Genomic DNA, 15,850 nt, shown 5'->3' with positions numbered 1-15,850 from the left:
TTTTTAGGTGCTCAGGAGGTCTGTCCCCTTGAGAACCTAATCACTAGGGACCAGTGTGGCTTAAGGTGGCAGGTAATTGGGATTATTATAGAAGAAGCTCTTTGGGGACTCGGGTCTACTAGTACCAGCACATCATTAGCAGTGGATTTGGATGGTGGGAGGAGGGGAGGAGAGCTGAAATTGTGCTTTGGGAAGAGGCTTCGAAGGATGGCTCTCAAGCCTTGCCCTGTAATGCCGAGTCCCTCTGAGTGGCAGAAGGAATCCTTCCCTCCCTTCCTGTCTGCAGATTCCCTCTCTGTTGGCTTTACTGCCCACAGCATATGCTCTCGCTTTCTGGGTAACTGTGCCTTTCTCCCCAGCAGAGAATAGAAACTAATCTTTCCCTCAGCAATGCTCCGAATAATGAAACTGGTGGGAATAACAACCCGGAAGTCCCCTCCTCCCCGCCCAGAGCTTAGTCACATTGGCACACGAGAGAGACCCAGCCTTCTGCTCCGTAAGTGGTAGCATAAAGCTGGATTCTATCCTTGGGATACCTTTAGCTTTCCTTCTAATGATGAGAAAAATACATGTCCACTACAAGGCAATTTTTGCAGTCACAAGAAAGGAAAAGGAAGCAGAAACAAATCATCTCTCTCCATGCTTCTCAGAGGACACTGCTGTCAGCATCAAGTGCCCTTTTCTTCTGTATCTCTCTTCCGTGGCCTCCCTCCATCACACGACACGGACACGACAAAGTCTGCATGTCACTCTATTTCAGTTACCCTATAGCAATGTCATCCTCCCTGCTTCCTGCCACCAACAGCGGTGTGCTACACTCGTCTGTCCCTCCTCCTGCTGATCATCCGAATGTTCCTAGCTTTGTTTTTTGCTATTATGTATCTTTCTGTCACACTGGTGAGCAGTGTGGTTGTCCTGAAGTATTTTATTTGTCTGTAAGGGGTTAATATCCACCCTTCCTATATGGCCCTGTACGTACCTGTGCCTGTGGCTCTCATGTCCCCGGAGGCCTCAGTCTTGGCAAAGGTGCTCACGATCTTGATGTCAGGGAAGAGAGTCACTCCTCTGGCACTTTCAAACTGGGCGGCAGGTCTCCAGAAACGCTCTGTTCCCTGAAGGGTGATCTGGGGCTCGATGGCCTGCAAGACCATGATGTAGGCGTCCACATCTGGGATGCTGATGCACACATCTTCGCCAAAGCACCTGGGAAGACATCTGCAGTCATGGCCCGGATCAGCCAATCATTTAAACCATCCATCCCAGAGCCACAAGTAAGGGACTGCCACCTCCAGTCCTTGCCAGGTGTCCCAACCGTTAGGAGTCTCTGAGGACATCAGCAGACCTTCCCATTTAAAGCCACATTACCATCCAACCACTAATAATGCAGACCTAAAAGATTGGTTCCTGAGAGGGATGGGACTTTTCTGTACTGGCAACAAGTAACCATTAAAGCTTTCATTATCTTTTAGCAAAGTAATCAATGACAGCATTAATTAGGAAGCAACTGCTTGCTTTTGTGCATTAGTATTTGGTAAGGGAATTGCTGTCTGGTTGGCTGTAGTCATCTTGCTAAATGAGACCCCAGGGCTGAATTCTCCTGCTGTGGCATACGTATGTGCTCTGTCTCTGTGGGGGCAGCACAGGAGTGCACCTCTGCTATGGGTGAGAGCAGAAGGCAGCTGCCACTCTACTTTCCCCTAGTGCATTGCCACCTGAAGGTCTGGGAGGCAGAAATGATATTATAAGAACCATGGCTGGGAAGTGGGATGAATGAGGACCCATGCATGCCCTGTTAGGCTGCTTCCAGCTGGGTGATTAACTTCTTATTTATACAATAGGGAGAACAATGCTTACCCTACACTAGTAATAGTTATAAAGACTCTAAAAAAATACCTGCTGTCCAGAGCCTGCATCATGATTTGAGTCCAAACTTTCTCACTAGACTCCCTGAAGCCTACATGTCATCAGTACTCTCTATTATTATTGAATCCAAAGACTTGGCAAAAAATAGTGAGTCTTGCCTGGACCAATTGTGTGCCCTAGGGACTGATGCTAGAGTCCCCGAAGAGGCCGCCATCATCATGCATGCTGTGGGAAGGTCCCCACGGAAGGAGGAAGGGTCCTTTGTGTAAGTCCCCTGTAGAGATGGAGTTTTCTTCTCTTCATGCTCTGGGAGATGCTGAGATCTGCCTGCCATGGCGGGTTCCCAGCCCAGCGTCACCTCTCCCTTGCCATCACCCTCCTGTTGTTGCCTTTGTCATGTCTACCATGTGGGTTCCTCTCTCCTTGTATTCTCCTTGCAGACCTGGAAGGCAGGTCTCAGAGATGGGCACTGGGCAGTCTCTTCCCTCTTCTTTGCTCTAATTTGGAGCTGACTCAGAGGTATCTATATCTAACCTTAGGCCTCTGGAGTGGGAATGATTTTCTATCACTCTATTGAGTATTGCTACCCAAAGGGGGGCATCTCTATCAGACCCAGAAATGTAGCAGCCAGCAGCTCATTCTCCCCACTGCTGTTCATTTTTCCTGACTTCTTCTATCCCAGGTGGTCATTGATTGATGGCTTTTATCCATTGAAGTCATTTCCACCTCCTGCGGGACCCTGGAGTTCCCTGCCTGGCAGTCATCTCAGGTAGCTGCCATGTCTGGGAAGTGACTCGTGAAGATTATGAACTATCCCAAACCTTCAGTCAATCTCATTTTATTAGTTGAACTCTGCTCCCCAGGGACAAGAACCATGCCTTGTCTTCTCTTGTCATCCTTATAATATTTAGGAATTCTACAAGTAAAGTTGGTTTACTTGATTGAATGTAATACATATTTGCTAAGCATCTACTATGTATCAGATACTACGCCTTTATGTCAGAACATATTAGATCTAGCTGCTGGAGGATTTATAGAAAACATGGCTTTCTAGGCACCAGATTAGATAAAACACAGAAATCTGGGTTTGAATGGGTGACCCAAGAGAGCATTTCCCTTAAAGCAAAAGCAGATGACTCCGAAGCATCCTCCAGTGGATAGCATTGCTGAGGAATGTCGAATGAGAGAAGCCCCACGTGCAAAAAACCACCGTTTTAAATGGACCACTGCTGCCTCCTCCTCCGCCACGGGGCCTAGGCTGAATGGCTTTCACTCACTGGACTTTGGAAGAGAGTCTGAGGCGCCGGACCCCTGCTGTTGGGAACTGTCTGGAGTTGATGTAGGACACTTTCTGGAGGGCTCGGTTGATGTTCCCAATGTCATCGCCTTCCATCACGAGGATGGACTGTGAAGGGTTGAAGTGATACTGGAAGATAGAAGGGGGTATCATGGGAAATATGGTCAATGGCAGGCATGGCCCGCTAAAAACTGTAAAACTCCACAAAGTGGCCACTAATGCCACCAAAATTGTTCCCAGAACTTCTGAAGAACTTCAGGACCTTTCCTAGGAGTTCTACCCCAGGGATAGACGTTCCTAGAGATATCAATCAGAACCACAGGATGGATTTCTGAAAACTCAGGTGCACTGTTCCTAGTAAGAAGTACTTTTGTTTTGATTTACAAACAAGTTCTCACTCTGTAGCCCTGGCTGGGTTAGAATTCACTACGTAGACCAGGCTAGCTTAAAATTCAGAGATTATTAGCCTGCCTGTGCTCTTGAGTTCTGGAATGAAAGAGGTGAGGCACCATGCCTTGTGATAGAGTTTTTGTGTTCATTTCAGTCTTTTATTATCACCACAATTGATAATCCCCTATATATAGGCACATGGATGTTTCTAGAGGTCAAATCTTGGCAAGGGAAATTTCTAGGTCAAATCATAGTATAAACTTTTTGTCCATGCTGGCAAATTTCTGATTAGCATGTGAACACACACACACACACATACACACACAAACTACCCACATATACCTTTCAGCAGAGTGCAAGTACATCTTCTCTAACTGCAGTCATCTGTATGCTGTCAACCTTTGAGACCTTAGCCAGACTGATAGGTCATAAATTTAATTCGTATTTCTCTTACTACGTAGGATGTTGAATATATGTTTTAATAGGTTCAAGAAAAAAATATCCATTTACTTTTCCCTGAAATGACTCAATGTCTTCATAGTGATACCCTTGTTCTGTCTGGGGATGGATGTGTCATTGTTGGTGACAGTGAACCATGCGGGTCACTTGCCTGGTGGTTCTAGTCAACTGAAATCTACAATCTAAGTGTTTTATTGTTGGCTGTTCTTTGAAGCACCTATCTTTCCTCATGTAGCTTCCACTGGGGTTGTGTGCTTCTTTTCTGGTTGTGCTTCTCAAATAGGAGATGATTTCCTGGCACACTGATGAGGGCTTTTATCACTGAACACAGGAACCCCTACCAATCCCTTCATCCCAGAAACTAGCCCCAATGGCCTGAGAAAGTCCATTTAGATGGATAAATGAATGGTCCCCTAAGCCTCCATTTTACTCAGCACCATCTCCCTCAGTCCATCCAGGACCCCCTTCTTACTTTTCACAGAGTGCATCATCACACTACCAAATCCTGCTTCACCATCCCCCTCCCCCTGTCCTGGGCACTATAGAAGTGATACTTCCTGCCTCCCTTGCGCCATGTGTTTCAAGGACACATGACCATACCCGACCAATGAGACATGAACAGAAGTGAGGTATCACCTTCTGAGCCAAGGCAGGGAAATACCCTATAGGGGTCTCTAGTCTTTCTTCTTCACTTTAGTGACGTTCAGCCTCTACACAGGGACTCCAGCTCCCCTCCCCTACTGAATTTAAGAGAAAAACTACTGAGTCTGTGGAGTTATTGCTGTAATAGGTCAGTGTGTCTGGAGGATAAAGTCAGCCTTTCCTAGCCATGCTTCTTCTCTGAGGCTATGGAGCATGTCTGAGGGACCACAACATTTGGGATTGTCACTTTAGAGCGAGTGCACATTACAATGTACAGCTTTAGATGGTTAGTTCCTCTTTCTGGACTTCATTTCCTCATTTAAAACATGAAGAAATGAATATCTGTCCCAAGTTTAATGAGGATGTATATACTATATATGAAACAATTGGGTCCAGAAGCATTTGAGATTTTTATATCTTTTGTTTTAGATTTTAAATATCTGTACATACATGTAATGAGATGTTGTAGGGCTAGAACTTAATTCTACACATGAAATTCGTTTAGGGTTCATGCAAACCTCATATACACAGTCTGAAAGTCTGAATATTATATATAACATGTTTTAGTGTGCCTGTGGTTTGACTGGGGCCTGTCAAAGGAGACTAAATGTAACTTTCCATTTGTGTTAGCTTATCAGTACTTATGAAGGTTTGTATTTCGGAACTTTAGATTAAGGATGTCTACCTGATATAAAGTTCCTATATTTACAATATGAGAACTTGGCTTATAATCTCCAATGCTGTAGTAAGCCCATCTTGATTGACTTGAAAGACTTGAGTCTTTGCTGGTGAGGCCACTGTGCCTCTGTTGTCTTCCCTATGGTCTAACTATTTCCTGTCCCTCACATCCCTGTGTAGGAGGATCTCTCTGAGCTGTAACCTCTGTCCATGAGCATAGCTCCCATGCTCCAGATTTAGGAGGTCCCAGGTTCATGTTTCACAGCCAGCCATTTGGTGTGTCTCAACCCACAGATACTTCTACTCAGGATGCTCAGATCTGAAGCTGCCACACACCAGTGGGTCACAATCACATTGGAGGCATTCTACAAGCCACCCATTCTAGATCTGGGAAGATTTAAGGTCATCCTTCTAAAAGCACTACTCAGAACTCTCGACTGCTCTTCAGTGTCCTTGATGCTTTTGCACAGGCTTGTGGTGGTGGTGGTGCTGGTGGTGCTGGTGCTGGTGCTGGTGCTGGTGCTAGTGCTGGTGCTGGTGCTGCTGCTGCTGCTGCTGCTGGTGGTGGTGGTGGTGGTGGTGGTGGTGGTGCTGGTGGTGCTGGTGCTGGTGCTGGTGCTGCTGCTGCTGCTGCTGCTACTGGTGGTGGTGGTGGTGGTGGTGGTGTGTGTGTGTGTATGTGTGTGAATCTCAAGGTCCTGGTTACTAGTTTTTCTCAGCTTCCCCACAGGGTCTAGGGCAGCAGTAGTATGAAGAAGACGGTGAGAGCTGCAGAGTAGGCTAAGGTTTGAGCCTGGCATGATGGGTGGATAGGAAGATCAGCAGGGTCCTCAGCCTTTCTGATGCTATGGCCCTTTAATACAGTTCCTTATGTTGTGATGACCCCCCAAACATAAAATTGTTTTTCTTGCTACTTCATAACTGTAATTTTGCTCCTGTTATGAATCATAATGTAAATATCTGTGTTTTCTGATAGTCTTAGGTGACCCTTCTGAAAGGGTCATTTGACCCCTGAAGGGGTCATGACCCACAGCTTGAGAACTACTGTTCTAGGAAGATGATCTGGTAGCATTTCTAGGAAATGAGCAGAGTGCACATCTTCACTGAATCCTCTTAGATTCAGTTGGATTTCCAGTCAACACCCTAGGCTGGACCCAGGAACATCCTTCTGACCAAAGGAATGAAGAAGGTACTAAGCCCAGCTGTCAATATAATTCCTGTAGGATCAATAAAAGCCTACATGGGTTGTCATATTTTTCTAGCTGCAGTATTCCACGCTCTGAGAATATGTCTGTGGTTATGTGCATCCAGAAATGTGCATGGTCCACAGGAAGACAAGCGGAGTAAAGAACTGGGACTAGACCTTGGGAGTGGAGACATTCCTTCAGCAAGTGATACCTCGCTTCTTTATAAGTCAGTCACACTGAAGGAGGCTGGTCACTGGCAAATCAAATGAGAGTCATTCAGAAATGATGTGTGGGAGACACACAGGGAGAGAAGGAAGTTAGTTTTAATAATGGTCAAGGCCATCTTTTAATCAGAGTTGCTAGTGTGGAGGAAAGGACATGGACTTAGTTTGGACAAGTCCCCAAGCCCCAGTCCCCTTGCTTTTGAAATGAGGTCATAATATTTAATTTGTTTTGAGGAGCAGAGATAATGAACATAAAGCAGCCCCCAGCGAGAGCTGTGTAAACCGTGTGTCTTATTAACTTCTCTCACAGACCTCGCACTCTCACAAGCCATGCCTTAGGGATGGGAAAGGATCATTTGTGGTGGCTGGGGTAAGAGCAGGTGGTTGCTGAGAAGCCTCCCCACAGACCCCTCTCATTTGTGTGACTCTTATCCTAGCACCTTGCCATTCCACAGGCTAGGACTACTCTGCAGAAATCACGTTGGTTCATAATTTATAATTCACAAATTGCTTGGCTGTTAAGTCTAGCATCTCTGCTTTATTTGCTCTGTCAAGCCTGGAACTCTGCAACAGTGGATCCCTCGGGATGGTTCAAAGCAGAGCACGCATTCTGCAGCAGGCAGTGAGTGGGAATGAGAAAGACAGGGATGGAGGTTGAATCTCCATTGTACTGGGTGGATAACAGCCCAAGGAAATAACACATGATGATCAGACCAGATTTTCCAGTATAAAGTGGTCTGCATGCTTCCTCCAATGATATGTGATTAACATGCATATATGTGTATGTCAGGCTAAACAATATCTGGAAAGTAAATACTGCCTAACAATGCCTTTTGTATTCCTTCTATGTTCCAATTCTGATCCAATGTCCAGTGTAGACACCTTAAACTCTACATACATGCATACATGCATACATGCATACATACCACAAGATTATTCCCTCTTGCTCGAACTTTCAATGGCTCTTAGTGACTGATAGGTAAGAAATACACCTCTAAATGTGTCTAGGAGTATTCATGGTGTGGTCTCCACTGAGCTCTTTGGTCCTACTTTTGTGCCACTGTTTGGGTGCCTACAACACTGGCCTTGAGGTTCCTGTGCCTTTTTGCAATGCTCCTTTGTTACTGTTCAGATTCCCAAATCTGCTTGGAATGGCTTGGCCTCTCTAATCCCCTTCTTTTCCCAGGTACAGCCTTACCTGTTCACACACATTCTCCTCTGGGGAGCCTTCCCTGGAGGCCATTCATGTTGAATTGGGAGCTCTGAAGTGGGACTGCCTTCAGATTCCAATTCTGGCTCAGCCCATCACTAACTTAAGGGTTTCTTGAGCATCCTTTATCCTTCAGTTCTCAGTACCTGGTTGAGACCCTCAAGGCACTTTTGTCAATGGAAAGAGGTCTTGAGAAGAATAACGGTCATAAAGCCTTTCGAGCAAGCAGTGCCTGCCTCTTGGAGGCTTTCAGGAGGTTCCAGTGCTCACTGTCAAGTAGCGGGTACCCAAGAAGGTTTATTCACCACTAGGGCCACTGAGTTATCTGAGGACAAGCTGATAATACCCACCTCTGGGGACCCGAGGAGTTATCCTTGTCTCCAGGACACTACTAGTATCCTTCCTATACCTGAACCATGATATGCTTGCTGAGGTGATCACGTTTTAATGAACATCATAGGTGCTCAGATCAGCAGGCCCTGCTTGGACACCCAGGGCCAGAATCTTCAAGCATCAGGCCCCTGTCAGGGGCAGGTTCTGTGGAAAGTGAGCCTCTGGCTAGGAAATGGCAGCCCCATGGTAGGATGGCAAGGTGGGGCCATAGCAGACTGGGTACAGATGGGCAGCAGGTGGCAGTCTTCTGATGTTGTCACCATCCCTTGGGAAATGGTCAAGGGGGAAACAACTATGGATTCCGGGGATCGGAGGAGCTGTCCTGGTCTCCAGGACACGGAGGATGGGACATCCTGGCTTGCAGAAAAGGTTTGGGATTCCTCTTCTCACACTGGGGCCTGGGATACTTCACTGGGGCCATAGATGGGACTGACCCTTCTCTTTCTTCAGAACTCATGGGCCCATGACCAGTGGGAGCTTCTTATAGCCCGATGAGGTCAGAAGGTCCCCCTGCCTGTGGGAGAGAAACTTGCTGGGGCCACAGTTAGCCCTCCCCTGCCTCCCAGGGAGATGCTTTCCTAAGGATACAGCTCCGATTTCCCAAATCACTTGTATATTTTTGTTTCACATAAGCAATAAAAATCACGAATCTTTTCATGTTCCTTCTGACTTCCAGATATTGCTTGGAGGGGAATTGGTTTCACTGTAACAATGTAAGACCTAGTGGCTGTCATATCTGTTTTCCAATTCTACCTCATGTCTGTCTTCCCTTTCTTTCCTCATTTGTGTTTTGGAGTCGTATTTTTTTTTGTTTACTTTTTATGTTTCTGAAATGTATTCTTGCATGCCGCTTTAGTGCCTTTAGGCAAATGAATAGCAAAGCAAGCAAACAATATACAGACAAATGAAGTTTCATACCTCCCTCCAGGCAGCCATAGAATGGCTTCAACTGTCTTCTCCAAAGCACCTGATCGAGATGTTTCAGGAGCTGGCATCAGAAGTCCACTCTGGAAGTTGTGGTCACTACCTGTTCCCTTGTTAAAGTGTGGGTATACCTAAACCGAAGCACCATTTCTGTGAGGCTTCTCTGGGAAGAACAACTTCCTGTCATACTTAGGTCTTGGGTAGCCTTCAACTCATAAATCAGTGGTTATAGATAGCACTGTGCCTTCCTTACCTTTATCCCTCGTCCAAGGCTTTCCAAGGAATTAATATCCAGCCCTTCTTTGCAGGCTTGCAAACAAGAAATCACCTTCTGGCTTTCCATTTTGCCAGGACGGATTGTGAGACTGGCAAGGCTGCCATGGAAAAATTGTGCAAATCGTGGTTTGGCCACTTCGCCTCCTGAAAGAACAAGAAATATTGTCATCTGCCTTGAGGACACTAGGTAGGAAGGACCAACACAAAGTACCATCTGCCCAGAGAGGCAAGATCACTCACACTGCCTGTGAGTTAAGTCTAAGGAATAAAAACAAGCCAGGGTGTGTGTGTGTGTGTGTGTGTGTGTGTGTGTGTGTGTGAGAGAGAGAGAGAGAGAGAGAGAGAGAGAGAGAGAGAGAGAGAGAGAGAGAGAGAGAGAGAGACTGCACGTGTGTGACTGTGCTTGTGTGTGTGTGTGTGCTGAGCGCTGTGGGAGCTTGGGTCTGCTGCCATGCCCATGTATGGTTCTAAAAGCCCATATTGCAGCCTCATTAGGAGCTGCTCCCACCTTCTCCTTGGTCTCCATGCCATGCTTCCCTTATAGCCCACCTCACCCCAGTTAGCCTTTCCTGGTATCTTTGCTAATTACAGCCTCCCACTCTCCATCTTTGGGAGGATTACATGGACAGATCTAGCCTGGTTCTTGCTTAATTTTGTATTCAGAAAGGAAACAGAATGTGGAGGGAAGACGGGCCAGGTTCCTATCTTGATAGTTCCTGGGAAAGGTTTTGAAAACTCGTTGAGCCCCCGCAGCTCACAGGACACCTTTGCGTCTCCGAGCTCTGGTAGGTTGTCTTACTCCGTACAGCCACTCCTGCTGCTTCTGTGGCTGATGTTGCCTGAGGCTTGAGAACAGACTATGCCTGCTTGTGAGTGGCTTTCCCAGCTCCCCAAAGGGCAGCTTTCCAGCAAGTGGCACTGTGGTACCCTTGCTGCCTTTTAGCGAGCTGGGGTGAGCCAACAAAGACCTCGGGACAGTGGATGCTCCTTGGGCACACAGTTCTTATATTTCTTAGTGTGTTCAGAAAGTCTTTGTAATTCCTTGAGACCCCATTTCTTTCTGATTTCCTACTGAAATTACTAAATGCTCCTTATTCCATGGCCCTTGCCAACTTACTGTGTGGCTCTGTCTACTGCCTAGATACGGGCTTGCCTGAGTTCATCCTGTTGCTCTTACACTTGTTCATCCCTACCCAGTCCTCCCCGTTCCCCAGATTAGCAAATTTCACCATTTTCAAGGTCTCTTAGGTTCCCTGTCAATGTTGTCCATTCCTCAAACTTTAATGAGTCCCTGCTTCCTATGCCGTGTCCCAGCCCCGAGTCCCACTGTGTCCCAGGCTTAGGGCTTGGATCACTGTTAGCTGGTTTTATCGCAGCCCCTTCCACCTGACGTTGCTGGTGAATTGCTTCCATGTCTGTGCTGTCTTCAGTAGCTTAAATGGCTATCATGTTAACCCTCTGCAAATCTTTTAAAAAGATAAACTGGTGCCTAGGAGTTGGTCCGATGCCCCTAGAGATGTTCATTTAATTGGTATGGGGAGTTTTAAAGGCTTGTTGGGTAAAGCAGATGGGAAGCCAAGGTTAAGAAGCACTGAGAGGCACAGAGACGTGAGCTTCCCCATGTTGGTCCTTCTGCATACCCCTTACGTGATCTCTCTCCTTGATGCTACCCGCAGGCTTGCTCTTTGCAAGCTGCTATAATTTATTAGTTTAAGCCTCTCCTTCCCGGATAGCAAGGATCACTCATGCATTATTCATTTTAATGAAGACAATACTGAGCAAGTTAGTATTAGGGGCTGAGGGTGCACCAGACACTGTACATAAGTTGACTCATTTATTCTTCTCAAGAACACTTGGCCCCTCGTGTCCTCTTGGCATGCTATACTCTGCCTGGCACACAGCAGACACTTTATAATTGCCCGTTGAATCGAAGGAGACGATGCGCTGAATCCCATCAGAGTCATCATGGGCACTGCGGCGCTCTCTCTCCCTCTTTCCTTCTTGCTAAGGCAACCCCGAGGCCTTGGGCATGGATGGACTACAGGGATCTAAACAAGTCTAAACAAATTTTATTATGCCATCACTGCTCCAGTGATGAATTCAGGGGTGGGTCTGGGGCCAAGTACCAAAAGGAAGCCAATCAGTACCTGGCATTCCAAAAGCTATAATTACGGTTCCAGAATATGCAAGAGACCAAATTTAGGCTACCATTGTGAGAGATGATGACTGGTGGCTCACTCATGAAAGCTTCTATTTTTTCCCTCTCAGAAGGTTTTCAATTAACTCTTGTTGTCTTTCTATAGAGAAGCCACAGCTGCATAAGCCATCTTGCCATTAGACTGGGATGATAAAGGACAATGTAAAATGTAGGGCAGAGCAAGAAGCACATGGGACCCAGATGGATCCCCACTGCTGTGCTTGGGGGATATCCTCTGCTTCAGGAACAATCTGTCTTTATGTGTTAAACCATCTTGCCCCATGGGTTGTTTCCTTGCCACATAAGGATTCCTTGCTTTGAATCTAAGACAAGTCTTTTGTTTAGAGCTGGGTTCCCAGGGAATTCCCAAATAACTGTGGCTTGGAGGGATGGCTTGAAATAGCCATGCCATGGGAGAACAATTTGGGATTTTCTGACCTTGATGATTCCTTGTTGAGAAAGTGCTCCTCTTTATCATTTATGTGTCCATGCCCTAGCAGTATGGCTTAGATGCTAAGTGCCCTCCCCCAAAGATGCTCCCATATTGAGGGGTTGGTCCCTTGTATTTAGACAGTGAGATTTAGAAAGAGATTGGGTCATGAGGGTTCTGATGAAACCACTGACTTAACCCACTGGGGGATTCAAAATATGAATAGACTGTTGGGAGTTGACAGAACTGTGGAGGGCGAGGCCTCGTAGGAAGATGCATGCCAGTCTTATCTGTTCCCTGGATGTTTGAGGAACAGTTCTGCCCCTTCACAGCCTTCTGCTAGGATGCTGTGCTTCACCATGGCCTGGAAACAACTGGGCAGGCTGGGCAGGGCCTGCAGGCTTTGAAGCATGGGCCAACATAAATCTGTCCCTATGTAAATATTTTTAATTTTTTTTTGAGTATTTGTCATAACAATAAAATGTCTGACTTTTAATCCTGTAACTGGATATCTGCATATCTTTTATTGGCCTATAGAAAAGAGGATGAAGGCATGAGCATGGATGATGGAGATGCTATCCAGGTGCTCATCTATTTCCTGACTATACTTGTCTCCACCTTTGAGCAGCAGAGTCAATGGGCATCACCGCCTAGAGGTAGCCTGTGTCCCAACACCACGAAAAGTCTCAACATACAGAATCTCCTTGAATCTTCAAGAACCCTCTGGGAGACTGGCACTCATATAGGCATCTGTGGTGGTCTGAAAGAAAATTCCCCTCACATGCTCTCAGGGAGTTACACTATGAGGTGTGGCCTTGTCAGAGTAGGTACAGCTTTGACAGAGTAAATGTGGCTTTGTTAGAAGAAAATTGTCACTGGGGGCAGGCTTTGAGGTCTCAGATACTCAAGCCAGGCCAGTGGCTCATTGTTCTCTTCCTGCTGCCTCTCCATCCAGATGGAGAACTCTCAGCTACCTCTCCAACACCGTGTCTGCCTATGTGCCACCATGCTTCCTGCCATGGTAATAGACTAAACCTCAGAACCATGAGCCAGTCCCTAGAGTTGCTGTAGTCATGTGTCTCTTCACAGCCATGAAAGAAACCCTAAAAAAGATAGCATCCATATTAATAAAACTTAGGCTTAAAGCTGTAACGTGTATGTTCCTACACTCCAAGTATATCATCTGTCATCTAGCCTTCCTTGTCATCTCTCTTAGAGTCTCTATCTCAAAGGCCAATGGTTATGACTAGCTTAGTTACCAAGGTATCATGTTCTGTATTTTCAACTTAAGAATCCAAGGTCTATCTATGATATACAATGTTTATGAGTCCAAAGTTTCTAGGAAATAGCTTTAGTTTGCAATGGGAAACATGCAGAAAATTTGAAATACATTTTACTGAGTACTAGATGTGATATAAGATATTAAAAATAATAGACACACTCAAAAGTTTCTCTTTTTAATATCGAAGATGTCCATATGGACCTCACGGCTCCTCTGTCAAAATTGAGAAGAAACATGGTCATGAATCATTTTAAGAGAAGAAAAAAACTCAAAACTTTGTTTCCAGACAAGATTTTGGATTCCTTAGACTAGATAAGCATTTCCAAAACATTTCCTGAATGTCTAGTCTTATGTTAGGTTTATACAATTGTATGTTTTAGGCTGAAATCTTTAGAATTTGTATTGAGTAGAAAGACTAAGTTAAATTAAAATATAGGAATTAGATGTTCTAAGATAATCAGGATTTTTAAGGCAGTATATGATTAATTTCTAAACAACTTGTCTACTAGGTCAGAGGGGAAAATTAGCTACCAATAGGTTCTTGAAATCCATCAGGTTCTTTCATAAGCTGTTTCATTAATCATTAAGGATGAGGCAATCTTCAAGATCTTGCACTCTGTTCCTTATATTCTTATTGGATATTTCTTCCATCTCGCATTCATTTATGCATGAATCTAGCCTTGACACAAGAATGAGCACAGATGAACTCTAAGCTGAGCAGCTATCCAAGTGTGGATTTCAGAGGCATCCACCCTTCAAAGGTCGAGGAAGACCTGACACTGGTCCACCTCTGAGAGGCATAGAGGAAGAGACTCCAGTTTCTTCCAGGTGAGGTAGGTTGGGGGAAATGGAGAGAATAATTTATAGAATGGGATCACATATAGCTGCTTTGGGGGTTGAGCCCCAGCAGGATATGTCCTATCTGTATTGTGCTAGGTAGACTGTCCATGGAGGGACACAGACAGACAACAAAAGAAGTACCACCAATATTGATGTTTGATGTATCTCTGTGGAAGGCAAAGAAATGCTAAGTCAGCTATCAGTCCTAAAGGACCATTAGTGACTGAGGACCAAAGAATGGAGAGGAGTATCATTTCAATGATTAACCCGCACGGAAAGGTGACCCATCCCCACATTACCCTACAGCTCTATATTCCCACTTCCAGAATCAACCAGCCATTACCCAAGGAAATGGGAAAATGCCAAATCTGGGAGGTTGAAGCTCTCTCCCTCACACGGAATGAAGCTTGAAATGAAACAAAGATGGACATGGAAAAAAATTTCATCTTTGTGAGTTGAGAGTGTGACCTGATGCATGGCAACTCTTTCTACAAGGGAAGTTTACAGACAGCGTTTGAGAACTTTTCCAAGGTCCCTGAACATCATCTAATTAGATGTGGCTGTAAAAGTCCAAGGAAGACTTACTGGAGGGGCTCAGGTTGAGACTGATATGGTGCTGGCAGTTCGTACCCAGTTATGCTGGCTTCTGAAGACACTAACTGGTTTCAGGAGCGATTCCCAGGGCTGGGATAAAAAATGCTAGGAAAGCCAGTTGTTTTGAAAGCCAGCCACACAGTTGGCCCCTCCAAATCTGTGGTTTTACTTCTACTGACTTAACCAGCCACAGACTAAAAACATCTAAGTAATACTTAACACAAACAAATCTTTTCTTTATCATTATTCTGTAAGCAGTAAGAATCATCACTGAGCATTTATACCACATTAGGTCTTACAGACAATCTAGAGTTAATTTGAAGTATATGGGGAGGTATTTGTCATTTTTATGCAAAATGCTCTACCACGTAAGGACATACATGATTGGATGCAGTCAGGTCTATTCTGAAACAGAGCATTTCGTTTACTGTGAACGAAGAGCTGACTGTCCACCACCCATTGTCCCAGCTCCTGTCTTCTGAGAGGTGGGGTCTATTTACTCTAAATTCAGCTGTGAGAGAAATTCGAGGTAGAAGACCTAAGTAAGGTGAAGGCACCAAGTCTCCATCTTATACAGAGGTATTCAGGAAGCTACTGCCTATCCCTCCATCTTTCCCTCTGCTGTTTAGTCTAAGAAATACATGGGGAAGAGAGGAGGCCGGGCTTTCTTTTGCTTGAGTCGAACACTGTTCTTTGCGAGGCTTGCGGGTGGGGATGCCCCTCAATGAACGCAATTTCACGGATGGTCAACTATCAATTTTGAGCAATGCAAATGGCCAGACTGTCTGAAATCTTGCTTTCTCTCTCTTCCCCCCCCTCATTTCTGTGATGGAGACACCCATGGAATGCAAAGACCAAGTGAAGTGTGTAATAGACCCTCACAAGCTGCAGCTTTCAAGCTATGTGCATCTAACCCTAAAGGGGGTTCACATAGCTATAAGTTGCAGGTGACTTGCAAAGAAAA

General features: G+C 45.5%; 1 protein-coding gene across 1 annotated transcript in view; it reads right to left on the bottom strand.

Annotated features, from left to right (window-relative positions):
* The window catches only part of Clstn2 (calsyntenin 2), a 593,145-nt gene that overhangs the window by 16,870 nt on the left and 560,425 nt on the right, over nt 1-15,850 (bottom strand). Inside the window, exons 10-12 of the mRNA XM_052187584.1 lie at nt 9,521-9,687; nt 3,141-3,289; nt 980-1,203 (exon numbers count right to left, since the gene is read on the bottom strand). Of these exons, the coding sequence (XP_052043544.1) occupies nt 980-1,203; nt 3,141-3,289; nt 9,521-9,687 (540 nt within the window). The remainder of the gene's footprint in view (nt 1-979; nt 1,204-3,140; nt 3,290-9,520; nt 9,688-15,850) is intronic.

This window comes from Apodemus sylvaticus, chromosome 7, assembly GCF_947179515.1.
Source record: "Apodemus sylvaticus chromosome 7, mApoSyl1.1, whole genome shotgun sequence".
NCBI lineage: Eukaryota > Metazoa > Chordata > Mammalia > Rodentia > Muridae > Apodemus > Apodemus sylvaticus.
This window is presented reverse-complemented; position numbering and strand designations above follow the sequence as displayed.